The sequence below is a fragment of the Juglans regia genome, chromosome 11 (genome assembly GCF_001411555.2).
Source record: "Juglans regia cultivar Chandler chromosome 11, Walnut 2.0, whole genome shotgun sequence".
In the NCBI taxonomy this organism is placed as follows: Eukaryota; Viridiplantae; Streptophyta; class Magnoliopsida; order Fagales; family Juglandaceae; genus Juglans; species Juglans regia.
This window is the reverse complement of record NC_049911.1, coordinates 31,349,051-31,372,815: the sequence shown is the minus strand read 5'-3', so window position 1 is coordinate 31,372,815 and position 23,765 is coordinate 31,349,051. Positions and strand designations below refer to the sequence as shown.

At 36.5% G+C, this 23,765-nt stretch overlaps 2 protein-coding genes across 2 annotated transcripts; one reads left to right on the top strand and one right to left on the bottom strand.

The window, feature by feature from the left end:
* Positions 1-10,647: 10,647 nt before the first annotated feature.
* Positions 10,648-13,580, bottom strand: LOC108983173. Its single transcript, XM_018954729.2, has 2 exons — positions 13,251-13,580; positions 10,648-12,228 (listed from the first exon to the last, which is right to left on the bottom strand). The coding sequence occupies exons 1-2, from the start codon at positions 13,578-13,580 to the stop codon at positions 10,648-10,650; spliced, it is 1,911 nt and encodes a 636-aa protein (XP_018810274.2).
* A 7,225-nt stretch (positions 13,581-20,805) lies between these two features.
* Positions 20,806-23,121, top strand: LOC108983175 (cyclin-D5-1-like). Its single transcript, XM_018954731.2, has 5 exons — positions 20,806-21,242; positions 21,357-21,443; positions 21,571-21,862; positions 21,969-22,102; positions 22,229-23,121. The coding sequence occupies exons 1-5, from the start codon at positions 21,009-21,011 to the stop codon at positions 22,448-22,450; spliced, it is 969 nt and encodes a 322-aa protein (XP_018810276.2). The 5' UTR covers positions 20,806-21,008; the 3' UTR covers positions 22,451-23,121.
* Positions 23,122-23,765: the final 644 nt, after the last annotated feature.

Here is a 23,765-nt window from a genome sequence, read left to right as displayed (position 1 = left end):
TTTTGTGTTTTGTTTGAAGGTTTAAAATATTATGTTTTAATATTATTATTATCTTAGAATTTGAAAAAGTTGAATAAGAATTGTTGAATTGTTTATTATATTTTGTATGAAAATTTAAAAAAGATATAATGATGTGATGAGATGAGAATTTTACACTGTTGATTTCTCTCTCTCTCTCTCTCTGGGTTTCAGTTTTCGATGGTTTGAGCCAGTCGGAGCGAGAGTGGACCACCGAAACTGCTTAGGCCTGGCCACATGGAAAGCAGCAACTGAATAAGCGGAGTCGGTTGCTCGGCTTGGGTTGGGTTGGGTTGTGTTTCCCTTATGTTATCAGTCCAAAGAAGTGAGGTGTCGGTTGGGCCTATTTGTAGTCCCACTTCTTTGAGTCTATGTACCATACTCGTATTCATATTGAGTCTACCCCGGTGGTTCGATCTTGGGGTTGCTCCGCTTTTTTTTGGCTACAAATCATGCGATTTTTTTTTTAAAAAATAATGTCCTCTCGAGTCCCCGTGGAGACTGTATGGTCATGGGGCTAATTGGTAATTACTAGCTAGTCCCGTGGTACATATGACACAACTTTTAATGTATGGTATGTGTGGAAAGTATATTAAATCCATATTTTATAAGTATTTAAATAATTACTACCTCATAGCATGCATGGACGCGTGCGCGTGGCGTCCGTTTAGATCCGTAGTGGATGTGTATACCCATAGGTAGAGGTGATTTACGATTCCTTAAAAGAGAAGGGGATCATGAGGAATGGAGGAAGTTTATTAAGCTAGCTAGCTCTGCCAGACCACTTGATAGCAGGATTGTTGAGGAAGTTTGAATGGAGGAATGGATCAAGATCGGAGAGATCAGTACTATTACGTAACCATGCAGTAATTTAATGCTGACGAGTAAAAGATGATTGGAAATTTGGTTTCTCAAACTATTTGTGTGCGTCTTCATGTGAGAAGAAAAAAAGAGCAGGGATTTTTGTTTTAACTTCATGATCTGGGTTGATTCAGATAGCATTTTTCTGGAAATATTATAAGAGATGATTGGTAAGAGTTTTTTTCCCCCCATTTTTTAACCGATTGATTTAGGTGGAGATAAAACCACTGATCAGAACTTGCACGTGCTCATTATTAGTAGATTCTTGAATGCCAAAACGACAAGAAAATTGAATGATCAGCATATATGCAGTACTTGCTAGCTAGCTGTAATGGCCGTTCCAGTACTACTCCTTTTGTGATAGGTGATGATATCTATGAATGGCTGGTCGAAATGCGTCGTGGCCAAGTGCATGCATATATTGCCTCGCAACGTATAACGACAGTCGACAGCACAACGGAGCCCTCTCTTCCACTTCAGCCCAATTGACAAAGCAGAAAAGAATAAACAACTTCTAATCAAATACGATATTCTTAGAGAAATTCTATTGCAGTCTTGAGTGAGAGACTGCGTAAAGGACTTTCGTGATAATCTCATCATGTATGCAGGCTTGAGTCATAGGTAGGGTTGCAGACACGAAGGGAAATGAGAATGTTTCTTAGAATTGATCTTCGGGTGAAGTTTGAACAGCTCACTTTTTCATAAATGAGAACAAAAAATGTAGTTAATTTCAAGCCGCTCTTGGGCCGAGGTCAATTAGCTTTGTTCACTTACAGCTGTGGTTATTAGAAATTACGATCCGATCAAGCCAGCGCCAAGCTAGCAGGAGCTAACCTTGGAGCCAAAAGCTAAAGATGAACATAATTAGCTGCTATCTGACAGTTGAACTGTCAGTGTCGGAGAACTGATGAGAAATACGATAACGAAATAATAAGGCATGGGGAGTAGTTGAGACAGGCTCTCCTCTCTCTTATTTATATATCTGTAAGTACCTGTAAGAAACTCGTAGGGGCTGTTTTGAATTTTGAGATAAAATAAAATGATTTTAGATAAAAGATAGAAATTAAAAAAATATATATTATAAGAATATTATTTTTAAATATTAATATTATTTTAAGATTTAAAAAAATTGAATTATTTATTATATTTTATATAAAAATTTAAAAAAATTATAATAATAAAATAAAATATTTTTATTATCTAAATGCAGTCTAAAGTCTAACTGCTAACTGACAGTTGAACTGTCAGTGTCGGAGAACTGATGAGAAAGGGTCCACGATAACGAAATAATAAGCCATGGGGAGTAGTTGAGACAGGCTCTCCTCTCGTATTTTTTATATATCTGTAAGTATCTGTAACAACTCGTAGGGACTGTTTTGAATTTTGAGATAAAATAAAATGATTTTAAATGAAAGATGAAAATTAAAAATATATATATTATAAGAATATTATTTTTAAATATTATTATTATTTTAAGATTTAAAAAAATTAAATTATTTATTATATTTTATATAAAAATTTAAAAAAATTATAATAATAAAATGAGATAAAATAAAATATTTTTATCATCTAAATGCGGTCTAAAGTCTAACTGCTAACTGACAGTTGAACTGCCAGTGTCGGAGAACTGATGAGAAAGGGTCCACGATAACGAAATAATAAGCCATGGGGAGTAGTTGAGACAGGCTCTCCTCTCGTCTTTTTTATATATCTATAAGAAGTACTCGTAGTTGGCTGGTTTGAATTTGGAGATAAAATGAAATGATTTTAGATAAAAAATAAAAATTTAAGAAAATATTATAAAAATATTATTTTTTAATATTATTATTATTTTGAGATTTAAAAAAATTAAATTATTTATTATATTTTATATAAAAATTTAAAAAAATTATAATAATGAGATGAAATAAAATAAAATATTTTTATCATCTAAATGCGGTCTAAAGTCTCATTGGCACGAATTCTACTTTGTTTTATGGTATAAAAAAGCCGAAACGGATTCAATTGAGGAGGCCCATATGTTGGAATTGGATTAAAAAAGCCCAGATCGACCTTCATCCTTTTTTAAGGGTAAGGTTACCAGACGTGAAGAGTGGGGAAAATGGTGATGTACCCATGTGAGCACACTGCCCGGTAGGTTTGGGAGTGTCAAGTTTGAATGAATGATGGTGGGGAATCAGGAGCAGTCAAAACATTGGGAATCGAAACTCCTACACTCTACTGACTACTTCCTGTAAAATACAAGGGAAGATTGGCAGGCACTTTTGTTGAAAGAGATGGCATGGGAGTTAGTGTGTGTATATAGGTGCATGGTGCTTTGCTTTTGTGGGGGTATAACCTTTGTTTGTCGGTAGTTTTTTAAGGCACCAGCCACAAGCTGCATGTTTGCATAGTTTCCCTCACATCTTTCTGTTTTCTTCCTGTCACCATTATATTGGGTGTAATTTCCTCCTTACCCAACTTTCCAATTTCTGAATTCTATAACTTAAGTACTCCACCAAACTCCACATGTATATTTAACGTTTGGTTTGAGTTCTCTTCTTTCTTTCTTTTTTCCTTCACTGTTTCAATTCTCTCAAGCAAGTTTTAATGCATGGTGAGAGAACGTGTGCCAATGAAAGGGTACTCACAGTGAAAGTGCAAAATTATCAGGTAATACTGTTGGAAAAAGGATCCATAGTGTTGAGGATTCCTTAGAATCTTCCCCAGATTCTTAGCCATCCTCCCTAAGTGATTGTAGTTGACCCTTAATTGTTGCCTTGTAATATTCTAGGATTATTCTTTCCGTTATGATTTGTACAGCTACAATATTTGAATTCTTTCCTTATCAGTTGTACAGCTCACCTTGTATTCATTCCTATATAAATGATATTCGGACTCCACCCAAAGCGTGGTGGTTTTTCACAAATATTTTCATGGTATCAAGAGCCCTATAGGATTAGCTTCCGATACAATTTTTTTTCCTCTCATGGCTGAACCTCTCTCCTTCAATACCATGGTTCACATGGTCACCATTAAGCTCTCGGCAACCAACTATTTACTCTGGAAAAGCCAGCTTCTGCCCCTGCTTCAGTGCCAAGATTGTCTCTGTTTCGTTGATGGTACCATCACCAAACCGTCCGAAACTTTGCCTAACACCACCGATGGCACCTCCATGCCCAACCCCAGGTTTCTTGAATGGAAACTCAAAGACCAGAAAATTCTCAGCCTGTTGCTATCGTCTCTGTCTGAAGAAGCCATGGCAGCTGCTGTTGGTCACTCAACTTCTCGGGATGTCTGGGTTGCACTCGAATGTGCATTCAGTCATGCATCCAAAACTCGTGAACTACGTCTCAAAGACGAACTTCAGCTAATAAAAAAAGGAAACCGATCCGTTGCTGAGTTTGCTCGTGTTTTCAAAGGTCTCTGTGACCAGTTAATGGCCATTGGACGCCCAGTTGATGAACTCGACAAATCTCACTGGTTTCTTCGTGCTCTCGGCACCGAGTTTGCTGGTTTCTCCTCTGCGCAAATGGCCCTTACTCCGCTGCCCTCTTTCCATGACTTGGTTCCTCTGGCCGAAAGTTATGCTATTTTTCAAAAATCACTTGAAACTAATATTTCTCCTGCAGCTTTCACAGCAAACCGATCAACTGGTCGTGGTGGACAGTTTCGCTCCACAGGAAATCGTCGCTCCAAAGGTGGCTCAAATGGCAGCACGGGAGGATCTTCCTCTAGTAATTCCGGTGGCCACTCCTCTGGAAACAACATGATCTAAATTTACCCCCTAACCCATTGCCTCCCACAACTCTATCTGATCTGCATTCTCGGCCTCTGTCTAATGCATGTCGTCTCTGTTCTGACTGTTTTTCTGAGCCTATGCATGTATCTACTGAGTCTCCTGCCTCCACGGCTACTGAGTCTCCACCGCAGTCTCATGCTCCAGCTGATCGTGCTCAGTCCATACCTTCATCCTTTCACCCGATGGTCACTCGAGCTAAGGCAGGCATTTTTCGCCCACGGTATCCTGCTTACCTCAGTCATCATGTCTCAGGACTCTTACATGCGCTTCTTACAACATCTGAGCCCCGTGGCTTCAAAACTGCTGCTAAAAATCCTGCATGGCTCGCTGCTATGGATGAAGAGATCAAAGCTCTACATGACAACTGCACTTGGGATCTTGTTCATCGGCCTCTCAAAACAAACATTGTGGGTTCTAAATGGGTCTTTCGCACAAAGTACCTATCTGATGGATCCATTGATCGTCTCAAGGCCCGCCTTGTTGCCAAGGGCTACACTCAGCTTCCTGGACTTGATTACACCGACACTTTTAGTCCAGTGGTCAAAGCCTCGACTGTTCGTGTTGTGCTCTCTCTGGCCGTCACCTCTGGTTGGCCTCTTCACCAACTCGACGTTAAAAATGCTTTTCTTAATGGCATTTTGCAGGAACATGTTTATATGGAACAACCTCCTGGCTATGTTGATCCCCGCTTCCCTCATCATGTATGCAAACTCAAGAAGGCTCTTTATGGCCTTAAGCAAGCTCCGCGTGCTTGGTTCCAGCGTTTTAGCTCGTTTCTTCTGAAACTTGGATTCACTTGTAGTCGTGCAGATACCTCTTTGTTCATTCTCCATCGTCAGAAACATATCATTTATCTCTTACTATATGTTGATGACATTATTCTCACTGGTAATGACGAGTCATTTCTCAGCAGTTTCATTCGGCAGCTTCACTCAGAATTTGCCACTAAGGATTTGGGTTCTCTTAGCTATTTCCTTGGTCTTGAAGTCACTCACACCTCGACTGGTCTTTTCCTCAGTCAGACCAAGTATGCTCGCGATGTTCTTGCACGCGCTCAGCTTCTTGACTGCAAACCTGTAACCACTCCTATGGTTGTTGCTCAGCGTCTCTCTTCTGATGGTTCTCAGTTTGCGGATGTCACTCTTTACCGCTCTCTTGTTGGTGCACTGCAATATCTGACTATCACTCGCCCTGACCTTGCCTACTCGATAAATTCTGTTAGTCAATATTTGCATGCTCCAACTGATGCACATTTTCAAGCAGTAAAGCGCATTCTTCGTTACGTCAAGGGCACTCTGCACTTTGGTTTATCATTCGCTGCCTCTTCTTCCAATACCATTACTGCCTACTCTGATGCTGATTGGGCTGGATGCCCCGACACTCGACGCTCCACTACAAGCTACTCCATCTATCTTGGTGATAATCTTGTCTCTTGGAGCACCAAAAAGCAACCAACAGTATCTCGTTCAAGCTGTGAATCCGAATATCGTGCTCTGGCTTCCACTGCTGCTGAAGTTCTATGGTTGGATCATCTTCTTTGTGATTTGCGTGTCTCCACCACAGATCGTCCTCTTCTTCTTTGTGACAACAAGAGTGCCATCTTCTTAAGCTCAAATCCAGTCTCTCACAAGCTCTCCAAGCACATTGATCTGGACTATCACTTTCTTCGAGAACTTGTAGTCGCTGGTCGAATTCGCACTCAACATATTCCTACAACACTTCAGGTTGCTGATATCTTTACCAAGAGCGTCTCACGGCCTCTCTTCACGTTTTTTCGATCCAAGCTACACGTGTGCTCTAATCCCACGCTTAGCTTGCGAGGGGGTGTTGAGGATTCCTTAGAATCTTCCCCAGATTCTTAGCCATCCTCCCTAAGTGATTGTAGTTGACCCTTAATTGTTGCCTTGTAATATTCTAGGATTATTCTTTCCGTTATGATTTGTACAGCTACAATATTTGAATTCTTTCCTTATCAGTTGTACAGCTCACCTTGTATTCATTCCTATATAAATGATATTCGGACTCCACCCAAAGCGTGGTGGTTTTTCACAAATATTTTCACATTGTATAAGCTATATTTCATTCTGCGTGTATAGTTATAGTGTTGGAGATTATTCTCGCTCATGATTCTTCTTTGAGAGACTCACTCATATCAGAATCAGATTATTTTCTGGGTAAGAGAGTTGCTAGGTTCCTAGTTTTCATATGATCCTACTCATCTTTAGCTGACTTTAATAAGTGCATGTATCCGGTTTGTAAAATATTTAATTAAATAGAAAGAGAGTAAAATTAGTATTCAAACTCAGATCCTGCTTTGATATTATAGGATCAAATTACTTATTGTTCAAAAAATTTAAGTTGATAGGAAGACAACAACTCTTTTCAGGCTAATACCTATTTCCTCGGTTTTAATACATTTGAGATCAACTTAACCATATTGTTTGAACTTTAGGAACTAATTGAGAGTTCGTTTGAATAGTAAAATGATATGGTTTTAGATGAGTTGAATAAAATATTGTTAGAATATTATTTTTTAATATTATTATTATTTTGAGATTTGAAAAAATTAAATTTTTTATGATATTTTATGTATAAATTTGAAAAAATTGTAATAATGAGATAAAATGATATCATTTCTCTATCCAAACAAGTCCTCAAGTGTTCAAATTTTAATAGATCAAAACAAGTATTTGTATATAGCTCATTCTATTATTTATATATGACATATGTACGTACATACAAGATGTAAGAAAATTATTTATTTGTAATCAGTTATTTTCCGTCAAAATGAATCTATTTTTTTTATAAATAGTCATTATCGTCGCAAATAATTTGTCACAAATATTTATTTTTTATTGTAATATATACACTACTGTCAGCAACTAAATACTCAAAAACCAAGCAAAATACCAATTGAAATTATCCATTTGTTCTTTGGATTTGGATTTTCTAGATTTCTCAAGATAATATACTGTACGTGAGTGGATTTCTCTAAATCTCCACTATTGCTTTCAAATTTAAAATTAGAGGTTAGAGTACTAGTATTGCATTCATCAAATGAGTCCAATCTTCAAAATTTGATAATTTTAGCTTTAAAATTTTGGTATTGGATTCATCATATACTCAAATGTCAAACTTTTAGTTACAATATATTTTCCTTCATCTTCAAATTTGAAGACTCACTATTCACACTTTATAACTATTATTTTATTTACTTAAATTATTGTTTCCCAATTTTGAATCACAATATATTTAAGTAGGGAAATAATAATTTAAGTATCAAATTAAATTATTAATTAATATATAGTTAGTGTAATTGTAAAATATGAAAAAAATAAATTAAAAATATTATTATTAACAAAATAATATTATATTATTATTTTGATGAATCTAATGTGGGGTTATGGATAGAGAGATTTTAAAGATGAAAATGATGAATTCAATACTAATGCTCCAGCATTTTTTGTTACTTTGAACTCAAATACTTATAACAGATCTAGTATTCATTAATTTTCCATATTATTTGGTGTGAATCATCATGGTGATCACGTGTTATGGACTTATTGCAGTAAACTGTAAAATAATGGTAGATTACGGAAATAGTACGTAAACACAGGAAGATGATGAAAATGGAAACTACAATGATTCCATTGCTGATAACTTGGATTTTCGAGAAATCCAAAACCTCTCAAAGGAAAATACCAAAATGGTTCAGATTTCACATAAGGAATTGCATATTCCTTTTCCCATCTTATTTGCGTGACCCTAACTAAATTACAATTAAAAGACATAAAGACCCTTACACATCCAGCTGATAAAACATAGCGTTTTAGAGTAACAATTCAAACTACACCGTACGTTATTAAAGTAAAAGCTGTAAATGACTCCAGGCATGAAAACGACATCGCACCATCCTTCCCTCTACGCACCGTTTCATCACCCATATGAAATGCCCAATTCTTTTCTACTTCTCATTTGCCCTAGCCCTTCGATACTCTCCTTCTAAAATAAAGCTCTCACATTTCCTTCTTCTTCTTCCATAGAACTCCCCATCAGAACCCTAACAATCTTCCACACTTACAAGACCTTGCCTACAAGGTATGGGTATAAGGCTTTGAGGTCCCATATTTTCTCCCACGTGCTGTCCTCCATGGCAGCTCCCGTCCATTTCACCAGTACTTCCGTCACTGCGCGATCGCCTTGTTGTTTCATACGGTGCTCTAATATCTTCTCCGGCTCAGGTAAAATCTCCCCATTTCCGTTTGTAGGTGGAAGAGAAGGCAAGATTTGAACTTGCTCACCGATTTTCTTCTTTAAACAGGACACGTGGAACACAAGATGTATCTTGCTCGTGGGAGGCAACTCCAATCGGTATGCCACGGATCCCAACCTCTGGATCACTTGGAAAGGTCTGTAAAACCTTGGGGATAACTTCAAGTTGTGACGCACGTCCACTGTCTTCTGTCGATAAGGTTGAAGGCGTAGGTAGACCCAGTCACCTTCCTTGAACTCTCTCTCGGTTCTTCTCTTGTCTGCAAATGTTTCCATTTTGTTTTGAGCTGACTTAAGGTTTTTCCTTAAAAGCTCCAACATTTGTGATCTGTTGCGTAAGTCCTTATCTACTGCATCGTTGTTTGATGTCCCAGTTATGTAAGAGATGAGTCTCGAGGGTGGATATCCATATAAAGCTTCAAAATGTGACATTTTTGCTGAACTATGGTAGCTTGAATATTGTAGCACCACTCAGCTAAGGGTAGCCACTGTGGCCAAATTTTTGGTTTTTGTCCCACATAACACCTTAGATAACCCTCTAGGTTTTTGTTTAAAGCTTCTGTTTGACCATCACTTTGAGGTTGATAGGTAGAACTGAAGTTTAATGTAGTTCCTTGCAATTCAAACAAACTTCTCCAAAAAGAGCTTAAGAAAACAGTGTCATGGTCAGACACAATTGTTTTAGGAAGTCCATGCAATTTGAAAACTGTATCCATAAAAGATTTGAGCTGCATCTTGAGTTGTATAGGGGTGTGACAGGGTCATAAAATGACCATACTTAGTGAGTCTATCAACAATCACCAGAATCACTGAGACCCCTTTTGAAATGGGCAGGCCCTCTATGAAGTCCATAGATATGTCTGTCCAAGCTTGCTTTGGGATGGGTAGTGGCTGGAGCAACCCTGCAGGAAGAATAGTCTCATGTTTAACTGTTTGGCACACCTCGCACTCTTTCACCCATCTTTTTGTCTTTTTTCATACCAGTTCAGTAGAAATCCCTCTTAGCTTGCTGATAAGTCTTAAGATACCCGGTGTGGCCTGCCATTGGGTCATTGTGAATGTAATGGAGCACCTTCCTGATGAAAGGTGTTCCCGGTACCATCATCAGTCTTCATTTTTTTAAAATAAGTCCTTTTATGATAGAGATTCCTTAAGAATCTCCTGTTGCGCTCCTGCCTTTGTAAAAATCTCTTTGAACTCTTGAGATAATTGGTAACTCAGTTTCAGTTCCTCTACCCAATCAGGTTTTGGAAGTGCAATCTGAGTAAATACTGCTTCGACGACATAACTCCCCCTTCCTTTCAAGAAAAAGCATCAGCCACTCTATTCTCTTAGCTTTTCTTGTACTCAATTTTAAATTCATACCCCATCAATTTAGTAAGTCATTTCTGTTGTGCTTCTGTGCCCACTCTTTGTTCCAGTAAAAATTTCAGCATTTGCTGATTTGTTTTGACTATAAATGACTGCTCCAACAAGTAGGGCCTCCATTTTTAGACAACCGTTACTAAAGCCAATAGTTATCTCTCATAGGTGGAAAGGAGGAGAGCTCTACCCTTCAACACCTTGCTTAAAAAGGCAATAGGTTGTCCCGACTGCATTAAAACAGCCCCTATTCCTGTACCACTAGCATCGCACTCAATGATAAAAGGTCGAGTAAAATCAGGAAGTTTCAACACTGAAGGTTGAGTCACCACCTCTTTCAACCTATTAAAGGCCTATTCCGCATCTGAAGTCCACCCAAAATTATTCTTTTTAAGCAAACTGGTCAATGGAGCTGCAAGTACCCCATACCCCTTAATGAACTTCCTATAGTATCCCGTTAGACCCAAGAATCCCCTCAAGGCCTTAGTATTCTTTGGCGATGGCCAATCCAGCATAGATTTAATCTTGTTTGGACATGCCCTAACCCCTTCAAAAGATATGATGTGACCCAAGTAATCCACCTCCTCTACCCCAAATCTACACTTAGACATCTTTGCATACAGTTGATGTTGTTGTAGCACTTCCAGCACTTGTTTTAAATGTTGTAAGTGTTCTTTCCATCTCCTATTATACACCAAAATATCATCGAAAAACACAAGTACGAACCTCCTTAAGAACTGCTTGAATACTTGGTTCATAAGTCCTTGAAAAGTGGACGGGGCATTAGTAAGCCCAAAGGGCATTACCAAGAACTCGTAGTGCCCTTCGTGAGTTCTAAAAATAGTTTTCTCAATGTCCTCTGGTACCACTCGAATTTGATGATTTCCCGATCTGAGATCCAATTTTGAAAACACCCTCGCCCCACCCAACTCATCTAGTAGCTCATCTATCACTGGGATGAGAAATTTATCTTTGATTGTGTGCTGATTTAGTGGGCGGTAATCGACACAAGTGCGCCAACTCCCATAAACCTTTCGTACAAGCAGTATAGGTGAGGAAAAATGACTGGAATTGGGTCTAATAACCCCTGTTTTCAGCAACTCTGCCACTATCTTCTCTATTTCGGTTTTCTGGTAATATGGGTATCGATAGGGTCTATTTGAGATAGGTGGGGTACCCTCTTTCAAAACAATTTTATGGTCATGGTCCCTTACCGGAGGAAGCCCGTTAGGCTCCTCAAATACCCCCTGGAACTGTGTTAACAGCTCACTAACTTCAGTATTTTGCACCACTACACTATCCACTTTTGACTCTATTTGGATTTGTTGCAAAAACCCTATTCCCTTAGTCATCGAGGCCAACATTACCTTACTACTACCTTCAAGAGAGATTGGTGTGGGTTCCAATCCTCTAAGCTCCACCTTATGACCGCCATTTTTTAATTGCATAGATAACTTCGAAAAATCCCATACAATAAGACCAAGAGTTGCCAACCAATTTACCCCCAACACAATGTCACAACCTCCCAATTCCAAAATATAAAGAGATGGACATAATTGAGTACCTTGCATTTTTAGGGGTACAGAATCACAGTGGCCTTCACTTTGAATAATGGATCCATTGGCAACCCTTACAGCTAACTTGGTAGACTGGTTGATATCCAAATTTGCTCTCCTTGCAATCACCAGGTGTAAGAAACTGTGAGAGCTTCCTGAGTCTACTAGGATTACTATTGGTTCTCCACTTACCGTTCCCTTTACCCTCATCATACCTGGGCTAGGAGTACCTGCAATAGCATTAAGTGAGATTTCAGGATTTCCTTCCACCTTAGTAGCTAGCACACTGTCCTCTTCCAACTGTCCCCCTTTATAACCACTTTCGAGCTGATCTTCCTCTAGGGCCTCACACCCTTGCAACAGATAAATCTTGATTTTCTTGCACACATGGTTGGAATGCAATTTCTCATCACAGTGGTAGTATAGCACTTACTACTGCCTTCAGTGGATTGATCCTCATGTCATGTTTTATTAGTCGTAGGAAATATACTCTTGTCCCCTCCTGGTTTCATCCCCTTCCGAGCACTAATAAGTAGGGGTGTAACCGGTCCGGTCCGGTCCGGTTTTGGATAAAATCTAGAACCGAACCGGTATGTATCGGTTTTGTATTTTTCAAAACCGATTACGCACCGGTTACCCTCCTAAACCGGTACTTCCGGTTTTACCGGTTTCCGGTCCGGTCCGGTCCGGTTTTTCGGTTTTTTTAAAATGTAAATTTCACAATTTGTCATTAAAAATTTGTTTATAAAAAAAAAATTTTTTTGATTTAAAAAAAACTGTTTTATACTTTTATTAATATATTAGATTATATAATAGTATTAATATTAGACTATTGGTATAATTATAAGTTATATATTAGTATTAGTTATAGTAATTTAGTATTAACATTTTATGTAATAATTTATAAATTATAATAAGAAATTATTTCATATATGAATATATATGTTATATATAAAATTTCACATAAAAATTTATAATTATACATTATATATAAAACCTATATATATTAATATTTAATATATATAAAATATTTTGTATAAAACTTATATATAAAAATATTATTTTTTATTTTTTTAATCAACCGGTCCGGTCCGGTTCGATCCGGTCCAAAAAATCCCGGAACTGGAACCGGCCGGTTTTTACGTTTTAAAAACCGGTTCCGGACCGGACCGGTTCAAAATCGGTAAAACGGGTCCGGTCCTGTTCGGTCCGGTCCAAACAATCCCAGAACCGGAATCAGACCGGAACCGGCCGGTTTTTATGTTTTAAAAACCGGTTTCGGACCGGACCGGTTCAAAATCGGTAAAATCGGTCCGATTCGATTCGGTCTGATCCGGTTTTCCAGTTTTCTGGTTTAAATTTACACCTCTACTAATAAGATACTCATCTTGTATTTTTACCAACCCAAACGCCCCAATTAAACTGGTGGGGTTGAACATTTTTAAAATCAGCCGAACGTCATCCTTCAACCCGCTGATGAAACAGCTTAATTTGTGTGCATCTGATAGGCCATTGATTCTGTTAGATAATGCTTCAAATTGAGTCTGGTAGGCTGATACTGTAGAGGTCTGTTTGAGCTTTGTTAAAGCTTCCATTGGGTCATCATACGTGGTGGGACCAAACCTGATTTGAAGAATGCGAGTTAAGGTCTCCCAGCTAGTGAATTGCCCATTGTCCCAAGCACCTTTGTACCAGATAAGTGCCTCACCATGCATGTGATATGCTGCCATTAGTAATTTTGTGATGGATGTGTTTGATGAAATTCGAAATAGTGGTTTGCCTTGAACACCCAACCTGCTGGGTCACTTCCGTCAAACTGAGGAAAATTTAACTTGATTTCCCTTGCGATTGCTCTTCGATTATCATTTCCCTCATGCTCTATTTCCTGTCTATTTTCAGGTAAAAGTTGCTGCTGTTGTTCCCATACCGTACGTAGCATATCAGTCAAATGTTGGATGGCTTTCTCTTGGTCTTTTGCCCTGCGTTGCTTGGTCTCCTTGTTATCCTGCTTGGATCTAGTATTTTCGGCCTTGGCTTGGCTAGATGGTCAAATTTCTGGTTGGTAAAATAGGATATGTTTTTGGTTTATGGTAGATTGTCGAAGAAATAGAATGGTATTTGTGGGTTTTGTATTTGTGGGTTGTGTATACGAGAGAAATGGTAAGGATCGTAGGTTCAATGATACCACTTGTTATAGACTTACTGCAGTAAACTGTAAAATAATAACAGATTACGAAAATAGTACGTAAACACAGGAAGATGATGAAAATGGAAACTACATTACTTCCATTGCTGATAACTTGGATTTTCGAGAAATCCAAAACCTCCCAAAGGAAAATATCAAAATGGTTCAAATTTCACATAAGAAATTGCATATTCCTTTTCCCATCTTATATGCATGACCTTAATTGAATTACAATTAAAAAACATAAAGACCTTTACACATCTAACTGATAAAACACAATATTTTAGAGTAACAATTCAAACTACACCGTACGTTATTAAAATAAAAGCTGTAAATGACTCCATGCATAAAAACGACATCGTACCATCCTTTCCTCAACATACCATTTCATCACTCATATGAAATGCCTAATTCTTTTATACTTCTCATTTATCCTAGCCCTTCGTTACTCTCCTTCTCAAATAAAACTCTCACATTTCCTTCTTCTTCTTTCGTAAAACTCTCCATCAGGACCCTAACATCACGCCTCGTACAGATATTAAATTGGTGAAATTATAAATGCAATAATAAGAAGAGCAACTGTACTGAATTAATCTAGTAGTACTACTGGTACTGTAGAAATGGCAGCTTCACACACTGATCATCAGACTGGTCAGGTGGGTCTTTTATGTAAGTTTTTTTTTTTTTTTTTTTCTTTGTTCAATGAATAAGGTGGGTCCTATCTTACATCCTCAGCTACCCATGGTCTGATAATATGTAAAAAGCAAAGAAAGTCACAGTGCGTGCAAGGCTGGGATCGATCGGAGTAAAGTCATGAGGGGCATGGCATTTATATATATAAATATATATATTATAACACAAAGTGGCCCTTCAAAAGGTAGTCATGTTTTGTACGAAGGGAAATAAGGGAGCAGTTATACAGGAAAATTGCCTCCTCTTTAAACAACCATGCAATATTTCGGGCCTAAGGATGCGCTTGCCCCTTCAAACTTGCACTTGGCGAGCCTCCGTGCAAGATGAGGGCCGTGGTCATACGAAGAAATTCATGATATAATTCAACTCATAAAATAAATTTTATAAAAGATAATTATTCATTTCTTATCAATATATTTAAGACCTTGTCTATAAATAATGTGAAATTATTTTTTACATGCAGGTCAATAATTTTTTTTTGGATATTGTCAAGAGATAAGTAGTGTCAGTCTCCATTCGTCCTGTAACAGACTCTGACACCATGAAAAAATTTATAAACTTAACTCATCTCATAAAATTAATTCAATAAAAAATAATTGTTCATTTCTTATAAATATGTTTAAGACGTTATCTATAAATAATATGAGATTATTTCTAACACTAGACACTCCGGACATTGCACCTTCCCCTTCAGACTCAACCCTTAAAAACGACAAATTATTGTAATCAGCTGAAATCTTTTAAATTAAATTAAAGGTGAGTCTTTTTTCTAGACTATAATTAAAACACTTGTTATTAGATTAATGATCGTGGCAGCTAGCTACCTAGATGCATGCAGGTTGATCAAGGAAAATGAATCCAAGGGCGTAGCATTTGATAGCCATTTATTAATATTTGTGATGGGTTAATGGATGCGGCCGGCCCGATGATCAATCCAAACCAAGGTTGAGTTCAAGTGTGTTTTTGGATTCTGGAAAACGCCCATGACCAGAAGATACGTAAGAGATGCTACAATCCAAATTAAAGCTAGATGTACGTAGCATGAGTTATCGCGAGATCATATTATATAGAACAGCTAGCGAAAAGATTTGGGCAATCTGAGTAACAATTTGAGACTTTATTGTACCGCATTGATCTCAGAATATGTACATCAATGAGACACCTAACACACACACATATATATATATGCCATAAGAAACTTAATTCAATCATGGATACTTACATAAATATTGCATGTTCAATTAATGTCTGTCCTTGATCATCAGTTCTTGCATTATACGGAGGGAACAACATGCATGTGCCATTTATATATATATATATATATAATTTCACCTTCACTAACTGATCTGGGAGTAAACTATAGCTCTGAGACCCTGCGAATTAGCAGAGGCCAGGCAGTGATATTGCAGCGGCACAGCTGTCTAGTCCATGAGATTGTGCTTATAAACATAATATTAATCTCAATGAAGAATTAATGTTCAATTTCGATCATTTCCCATTAACAACGTCCTCTAGCTAGTTTATATATGGATCAGATCATGGACCATGCATATTATATTTATATGTTGCATGATTCCCCAAAAAACAAAAGAAAAAAGACGTACCCAGGATTTAAATTGTGGCCTTAGTAATTTAATTTCTATCTTGTTCCACAGTTAATTTAAATTTTAAGTCAGTATTAACGCCTACACGTAGCTGGGTTCTGGGTTCATAGAACAGTACTTAACATGCCAAGGAAGAATCTCATCAACATTGTACCTAGCACTAGTAAGACTGACAAATTGTATAAAAATGAAGGGTTGACAAATCGAGTAATTGCTTAATGCATTTATCCAATCAGATCGTCCATGAACGAACCAAGTCCGTAACAAAAAGTGGAATCGTTCTCACTTTTCTAGGCCAACTAATTACATTAGCTAGCTATAGATCATCAAGTCAACCTCATTCCCATTGACCGAATTAAAGAAATAGCGATATATATATATATATACACACACACACAAAGGGAGGTAGGGGCCTGAGCAAAACTATTATTTGCAACTGTCATGCATAGTTTTCGTTGAATGATCGACTGAAACAACATATAACTCGTAGACAATATTAGTCAGAAATGACAAGATCAAAAAATCATCTTCTAATATCAGTACAAAAAAGGAGGAAAAAAACGTAGTTTTAGCACATGATTATCATAACAGATAATGCTGTTTCAATAAACTAGCGTTGGAACATTATTTTCTTTACAAGAAATTGGTCTCGTAGCGATGGTGGCTGGCTAGCTACCTCTCATGTTACCTCCATTCATGGTGGAGTAAAGTCTCTAATTTGATCTTTAGCTGGTGCAAGTGCCATATAACTCAACTACTTTACGTGCAACTGTTGGTATCCTAGCTACGTACGGACACATTTTCATTTTTTGCTAGGTAGTTTGGACGAGGGCGGGCGCGCGCGCGCATATATAAAAGCATTTCCTATATATATATATATATATGTATATATATATATGTAGGTCCATGGAGAAGGGGGTCGAACGACTCGAACCCCAGCGTTGAACCCCCAGCGCACAGACACTTGCGAAGAGAGAAATATCACCACATTCGACTGTTGCAACAAAAAAATAAAGTGGAATGTCCTTTCCAACAGTGTATTGTCCCACCGCTGATCAGCAGCTCAAGACAGATCAAGACAGCATAATCAAGAATGCAAACAGTAACTGAGGCGGGAAAGTGCATGCCAACCATCCGATTTGATTTGCTTTCAGACATTCATAGATAGACTTTATGTTAACGTACGTATGGGACCAGAAAACAGAGATTATTACCTAACATGCGTGTACAATTTCATTTTGGTCTTTTACGTAAAATTAGAAGCTGGCATGAAGGTCGATGGTATATTTTTGGTCTCAGAAGCGCATTATACAAGCTAGCAGCTAGCGCATGCATCGACATTCGAGTGATAAATGAATTGGCAGTACTAGTGGATACGTGAAAGTAGTAATCGATCGATTCTATCTCTAAACGATTGGGGCCCCCATGCACCGGCCAACGCAATAATCTTGATGATGTTCTCTCTCTAAACCCAAATTTGATTCCATGCAGTACTACTTAACGTACGTACGTACGTACGTCGACTGATTGATTAAGCTGATCATATTTTAATTAATCATGATCATATTCATGATGATTACAAAGAATTATATATATAATGAGCACTGCTATTCCTACAGAAGTTTTCCACCGAAAACTTCTACCGAAAGGCAAAAGTTATTTTTTTTTTTTTTTTTTTTCAATCATTTTTTTAAACACTTTAAATATTTTTAAAAAATATAAAAAAATCATAAATTCATTTAAAAACATTCCTTAATCACTAAGTAAAAATAAAAAATTAAAAATAAAATAAAATACAATTTCGGTAGAAGTTTGCGGTGAAAAACTTACGTAGAAATAGCATTTTCCATATATAATCTCCCCTAGCTGTTATGTAATCGTACCAAGAAAATTAAAAAAACATTTCATAATTGATTGGAAATTTGGATCAATACGGTACCATATTACTCGATCGTACTGATTAATGGGGACTTCATTTTTTTTTTCTTTTTTTAGGCAGTACTATTTATTTTAACTTGGAATTACATGGATTCGTGCTATATATATATATATATATATATATATATATATATATAGTTCGATCTGTTTAACTTTGACTTCTTCTTTTTTTAATTTGTTCCAATATTAACCCAGAAGAAATTAGGAAGAAAAATTCTTAATTGGCCCACCATTGTCTCAAAACAAAGCAATTAACCTAACTCATGACTTTGGAGGTCAAGCAAATAATATACCCTAGCTAATTAATCAAAAACCTAAAGTATTCTTGTAATCTTGCGTCCAGCTAGCTAGATCTTCCATTAATTAATGTGAATTGGACATTGGCAGTACAGTACTATATATTTCATTATCAATGTCACTAGAAAGGGTTTTAGATAATTTAGCTTCAATATATGCAAGCAACAGTACTTCTGGAGGGCTTGGCCACGTGTACGTTTGGGATCCCCAATAGATATATATTATGAATAATTTTACATACAATCGTGAAATGTATAAACGTCAAGTAATCACTTTAAAAAAGAGTGAGGTCTACTATTAAAAAATTAATTTTTTTTTTGTGTGAAATCTCATATTTTATTCATTTTTTTCAAAGAAATTACGCGACGATTGTACATTTCACGGTTGCAAATATCTTTTATATATATATATATATATATATATATATATATTACTAATGGAGCTTAATCATGAGCTATAAATCTTTGTTTATCAAATATATATGTGTAGGCAATTAAGCAGCCAGGACTGAAAACACTTTTTTAATTAAATTTCATATTTTGAACATGAACCCATGCATTTCCCTGTTAAAGGGGAATAGATAGAGTGCATGAATAAGATATTGATTTATTATATTTTCCATATTGTATTTTATAGATGATCATGACAAGTTGGTCTAAACAAATCATGATGATGAACTCAATTCGATAAGGAATCAGAGATATAATAATCTTCTCCTATATATACAATTGTTTCCTCCTAGAAGTTGACAAAATTATAATTCTTTACATTGTTAAACTATATATATATATATGTATATAAATATATGTTTTCAGACCAATCGATGTATATTGAAAGTTCAAGATCGATCAAAGTGGTATCTACCTAGCTAGTTAGGCACAGTTCGTGAATTTCTAAAGCTGGAGTGGAGTCCAGGACTAGTTTATAAAATAAGAAGTCAAGAAAAATAAAATTGTCAGATTCAAAGTGATCAGATGCACTATATATATATGCCGAGGTATCATTTTAGTATTGGTTGTTAAGTTGGCTTTGGGATCTTTTGTTGTCCTTGATCTATTTTCATGTACCATAAAAAAATGCTCTTGTCCGAGTTGGAGTACTGGACTAGCCAGCCACCTGAGATTACTACAACCACTTCATATTTGTTGGCAATTTTTGTTGGGTTTTAAATAATAGAAAACGTTTGTAATTAAGTAGATGCAGCAATTCTAATATATGGGTTTAATTTGAAATTTCATTGAAACACACAAAACATCTTAGAATTTGAGGTTTTTTTTTTTTTTTTTCGCTTCTCACTTTTAATATATGTTTTCTTCCCATGATTTTTTTAAAAATTTCCCATTTTTTTACTATATAAATTATTTTGGAGAAAGTTGAAACAAGTTGAACAACAAATGAATCCGCTAATTATCACTATTTGTATTGTTGATTTGGATTTTCTTTCCTATAAACCTTTGATCGATCCCTTGATTTTGAGCTTAATAATAACAAGTGTTATAGTTATAAAAAAAATTTTTATAAAAATAAATTCATAAATTGATATAAATTTATGTGATATGTTAGATTTATTTTATAATAAAAATAATTTTATAATATGATATAATATATCGAATCATATTATTTTATGAATTTAATTTTATGAAATTCTTTTTTGGTCAGCACATTTATGTAAAGAAAAACAAATATATAAAAACACTAACAACCAAAATTAGAGGTGAAGGCCAATGAATCCAGCAATCATTTCGATCGTGCAAGTTTATTTCATTTGTAAAATCCAATCCAATGGCACATCTAGATGTTCTTGAATTAATGAACTTTGACTTGTCACGAGACCAACTGGATCCTACCTTATAGAATCCTAACTCCCTCCAATCACAGAGAGCCTCAGGTTGTGCCTCAAGCCCGAAGGGTACGACACCATGTACGTAAACAACTACACAGCTGGTCTCCATTGGGCGGTGTTACACACGATCTGAAGACTCGCGTAACAGCAACAAGTCCCACCCACTCTCAGTCCAAGCTGTTGGTGCCCCAAAACAAAGGCTTTCTCAGTCAAACATGGTCATCCCGCACAGTGACGCATACAAAAGAACTCTCTCTCTCTCTCTCTCCCTCCTCACACCCAACCCAAAAACGGACACTTCTACAATCTCGCCACATTTTTAGAGACAATGGAGAGTATCCCGTTTTATTTCTCAATCTACAACCGTGAAAACAGTCCCGCATCTTTTGCTAAATTATAGCTCCCCGTCCCCATCTCCAGTGTCCACCTCTCCCTCAACTTCTGCCTTTTGGTCATGGCGGTAAACCATGTTTTCTCTCTCCAAATCATGGATTTAGCAGTTTATATATCTCTCTCACTGTGCCTTGGATTTTCTGTTTGATTCACATACACAGAGAGAGAGAGAGAGAGAGAGAGAGAGAAAAAGGAGAAAGTTAAAATGGATGGTTCTTTCTATAGCCTCCTTTGTCAGGAAAGTGAGACTCGCTTGTATGAAGAGCTGGTGGAAGAGGACACGTTCATTAACTTTAAGAATTATGATGGCTATGAAGATGGGTATATGGAGATATTTTTTGAAAGAGAAATCTGTCATGGGTTCTCAAGAAGTGAGTCTTTGGTCTTTGGAAACTGGGTCAAATGTGCTCGCTTGGAAGCTATCACATGGATTCTCAAAGTTAGTCTTATTCCATTCCCTTTTTTTTTTTTTCAATTAAATTGTTATTTTCATTGAGCTGAACTAATACCACTGTAATCGGCCTTGATTTTCTATTCTTGTAAATGGATCCAGACCAGAGCAGCATTCGGATTTCGCTTCCAAACAGCTTATTTGTCTATGACATACTTCGATCGATTCCTTTCAAGGCGTTCCATCGATGTAGGTTCCATTTCCTTTTCTTTCTTTCTTTTTAATTTCTTTACCCCAAACTTAATAACTTCAACACAATCCTTTCGATTATCAATCATCGTTCTTGTTATATATTGAACTTTTAAAAGTTGTGCAGAGTGAAAATTTGTGGGCTATTAGATTGCTCTCAGTAGCATGTCTTTCTTTGGCTGCGAAGATGGAGGAGTTAAAAGTTCCAGTGTTGTCAGAGTATCTATTAGAGGATTATAACTTCGACAGCGAAGTCATTCAGAGAATGGAGCTTTTGGTATTGAGCACATTGGAATGGCGGATGTGCTCAATCACTCCTTTCGCTTTTCTTTATTTCTTCATCAACAAGTTTTACGAGGAATCTCCGCCAAGCAATATAGTGTCTAGAACTGTGCAGATCATCTTAGCCATAATGAGAGGTACATCCAGGAACATCTATACATATTTCAATTGATGGCATTGTACTGATCTGATTTTATCTACATATCCGTATTGATGTATATATGATGATGCTCTTTATTGTAGAGGTCAATTTAATGGGCCATCGACCGTCTGCTGTTGCTGCTGCCGCCGCCTTGTTGGCTTTGGACGACAGATTCACAAGAAGAGCATTGGAATTGAAGATGAATTCCATTTCTCATCGTAGATTTCTTGAAGTTGTGAGTCCCTTGTGCATATATATACATATATATTAGTGTCAAACTCGTTTTCTCTATTATATATTCATCAAACAAAGAAAGAAGCTGATTCCGGTTAATGGGTCTTGGACCTTGTTTCTATTACAGGACGATGTGTTTTCATGCTATAATATGATGCGAAGACTACAAATGGAGATTCTTAAAATCCCAAAGGCTGTGAATTCTTCAGATCTTTTGCCGACCCAATCGAGGCCGATTGATGTTATAGAAAAATCTTCGGTTACTTCTGCAGTTACCAACAAAAGAAGAAAGCTTACGTTCAGTACTTGTGATCAAAGTTATGGAATACCTGATGATAAACTCGGATAAAGAGATTTCTGACTATTGAGAGTTTTCCAAAGATTTAGCTATTATGGCTTTTACAATGATGATTATTGGTCTTATGAGCTTTCTTTAATCAATACTTTGATGGACATGATTTTGGTTTGCCTGAATCTCCCTTAGGAAAGGAGAGACAGAGCAGGAAAAGAGAAATAAAAAAGAAAAAAAAAAAACAAAGAAAAAGGCAAAGCTTTGGGCTACATACAAAAAGCTGACTGTTATTAGACCAATGCCACGATATGAAAAAAAAAAAAAAAGGCTGGGAAGAGGAGAGGAGGGGGGGCTGCTTCAAGACTGCATGTAAAACAGTGGTATTACTTCATTCTTGTTCAATTTTTTTTTGCTTATAAAAAAGTTTATCTCTAGTTTGTGGGTCTGAGATGTCTGAGGCGACCTGGCTATCGATGGGATGCTTTGGTGGTGTTTCGAAAAGGCTGAAAGCAAGGTAGAGTGAGGGGGAAAAGATGGGCAAGGTGCCCTGTTTGTGTGATTTGATGCATCTATGCTTGTGTAAAAGGTGAATGTGATTGGATTTGTTTGAATGTTTGGGGCATGCCTTTTCAAGCGGGCCCTCGCTCTTTTTTTTCCCGGTGAAGCTCTTGGCTTTGCTGGATTGAGGGGCCATGAAACCCAACACCTTGTTTATGGAATCAAAAGGAATTTTCTATGTTGATTATTGTTTTTTGATGAAATCGGTTTTTGTATTCACTCTCATGTTGGCTACAATTTTCCAAACCTGCTGAGTTTTTGTGTTGGGTTCCTTTAACGATGCTACCTAATGTTATAGCTCTCACCTTACAAAAAAAAGAATAATGACCCCATCACTACCCACAAAAAAACTATGTAACATCCATAATTTTTTATTTTCGTTAAATCACGTATGACGATGAATTTGATCGTTTTAGTTTACAATAATTTTTTTTTAAATATTTATAATAAATTATAATTTATTAACAGTAGTAATTGAATAATTCTACCATAAAAAAATTTTAAAATAAAGTTATGAACTGAATTAAGAGAAATAATAAATTTTATATGCAGTCACTTTTGTGTACTTTTTTATGCACTTCACTAATGTGATTAGTTGTATCATTTTTTTAATATAAAATAATTATTTTAGCTAATCATATTAGTAGAATGTGTAAGAGCATTAGTAATGGACTAGTCAAATGTCAATACAAGTCTAAATTTTAGCTAGATGTGAGAAAAAGCTTCCATATTGGACTAGCCAAAAGTCCAAAACTTAAGACTTGAGCTACAATAAATCTTAAGTCTTCTCCAAACATGGCTAGCTACTATTCAC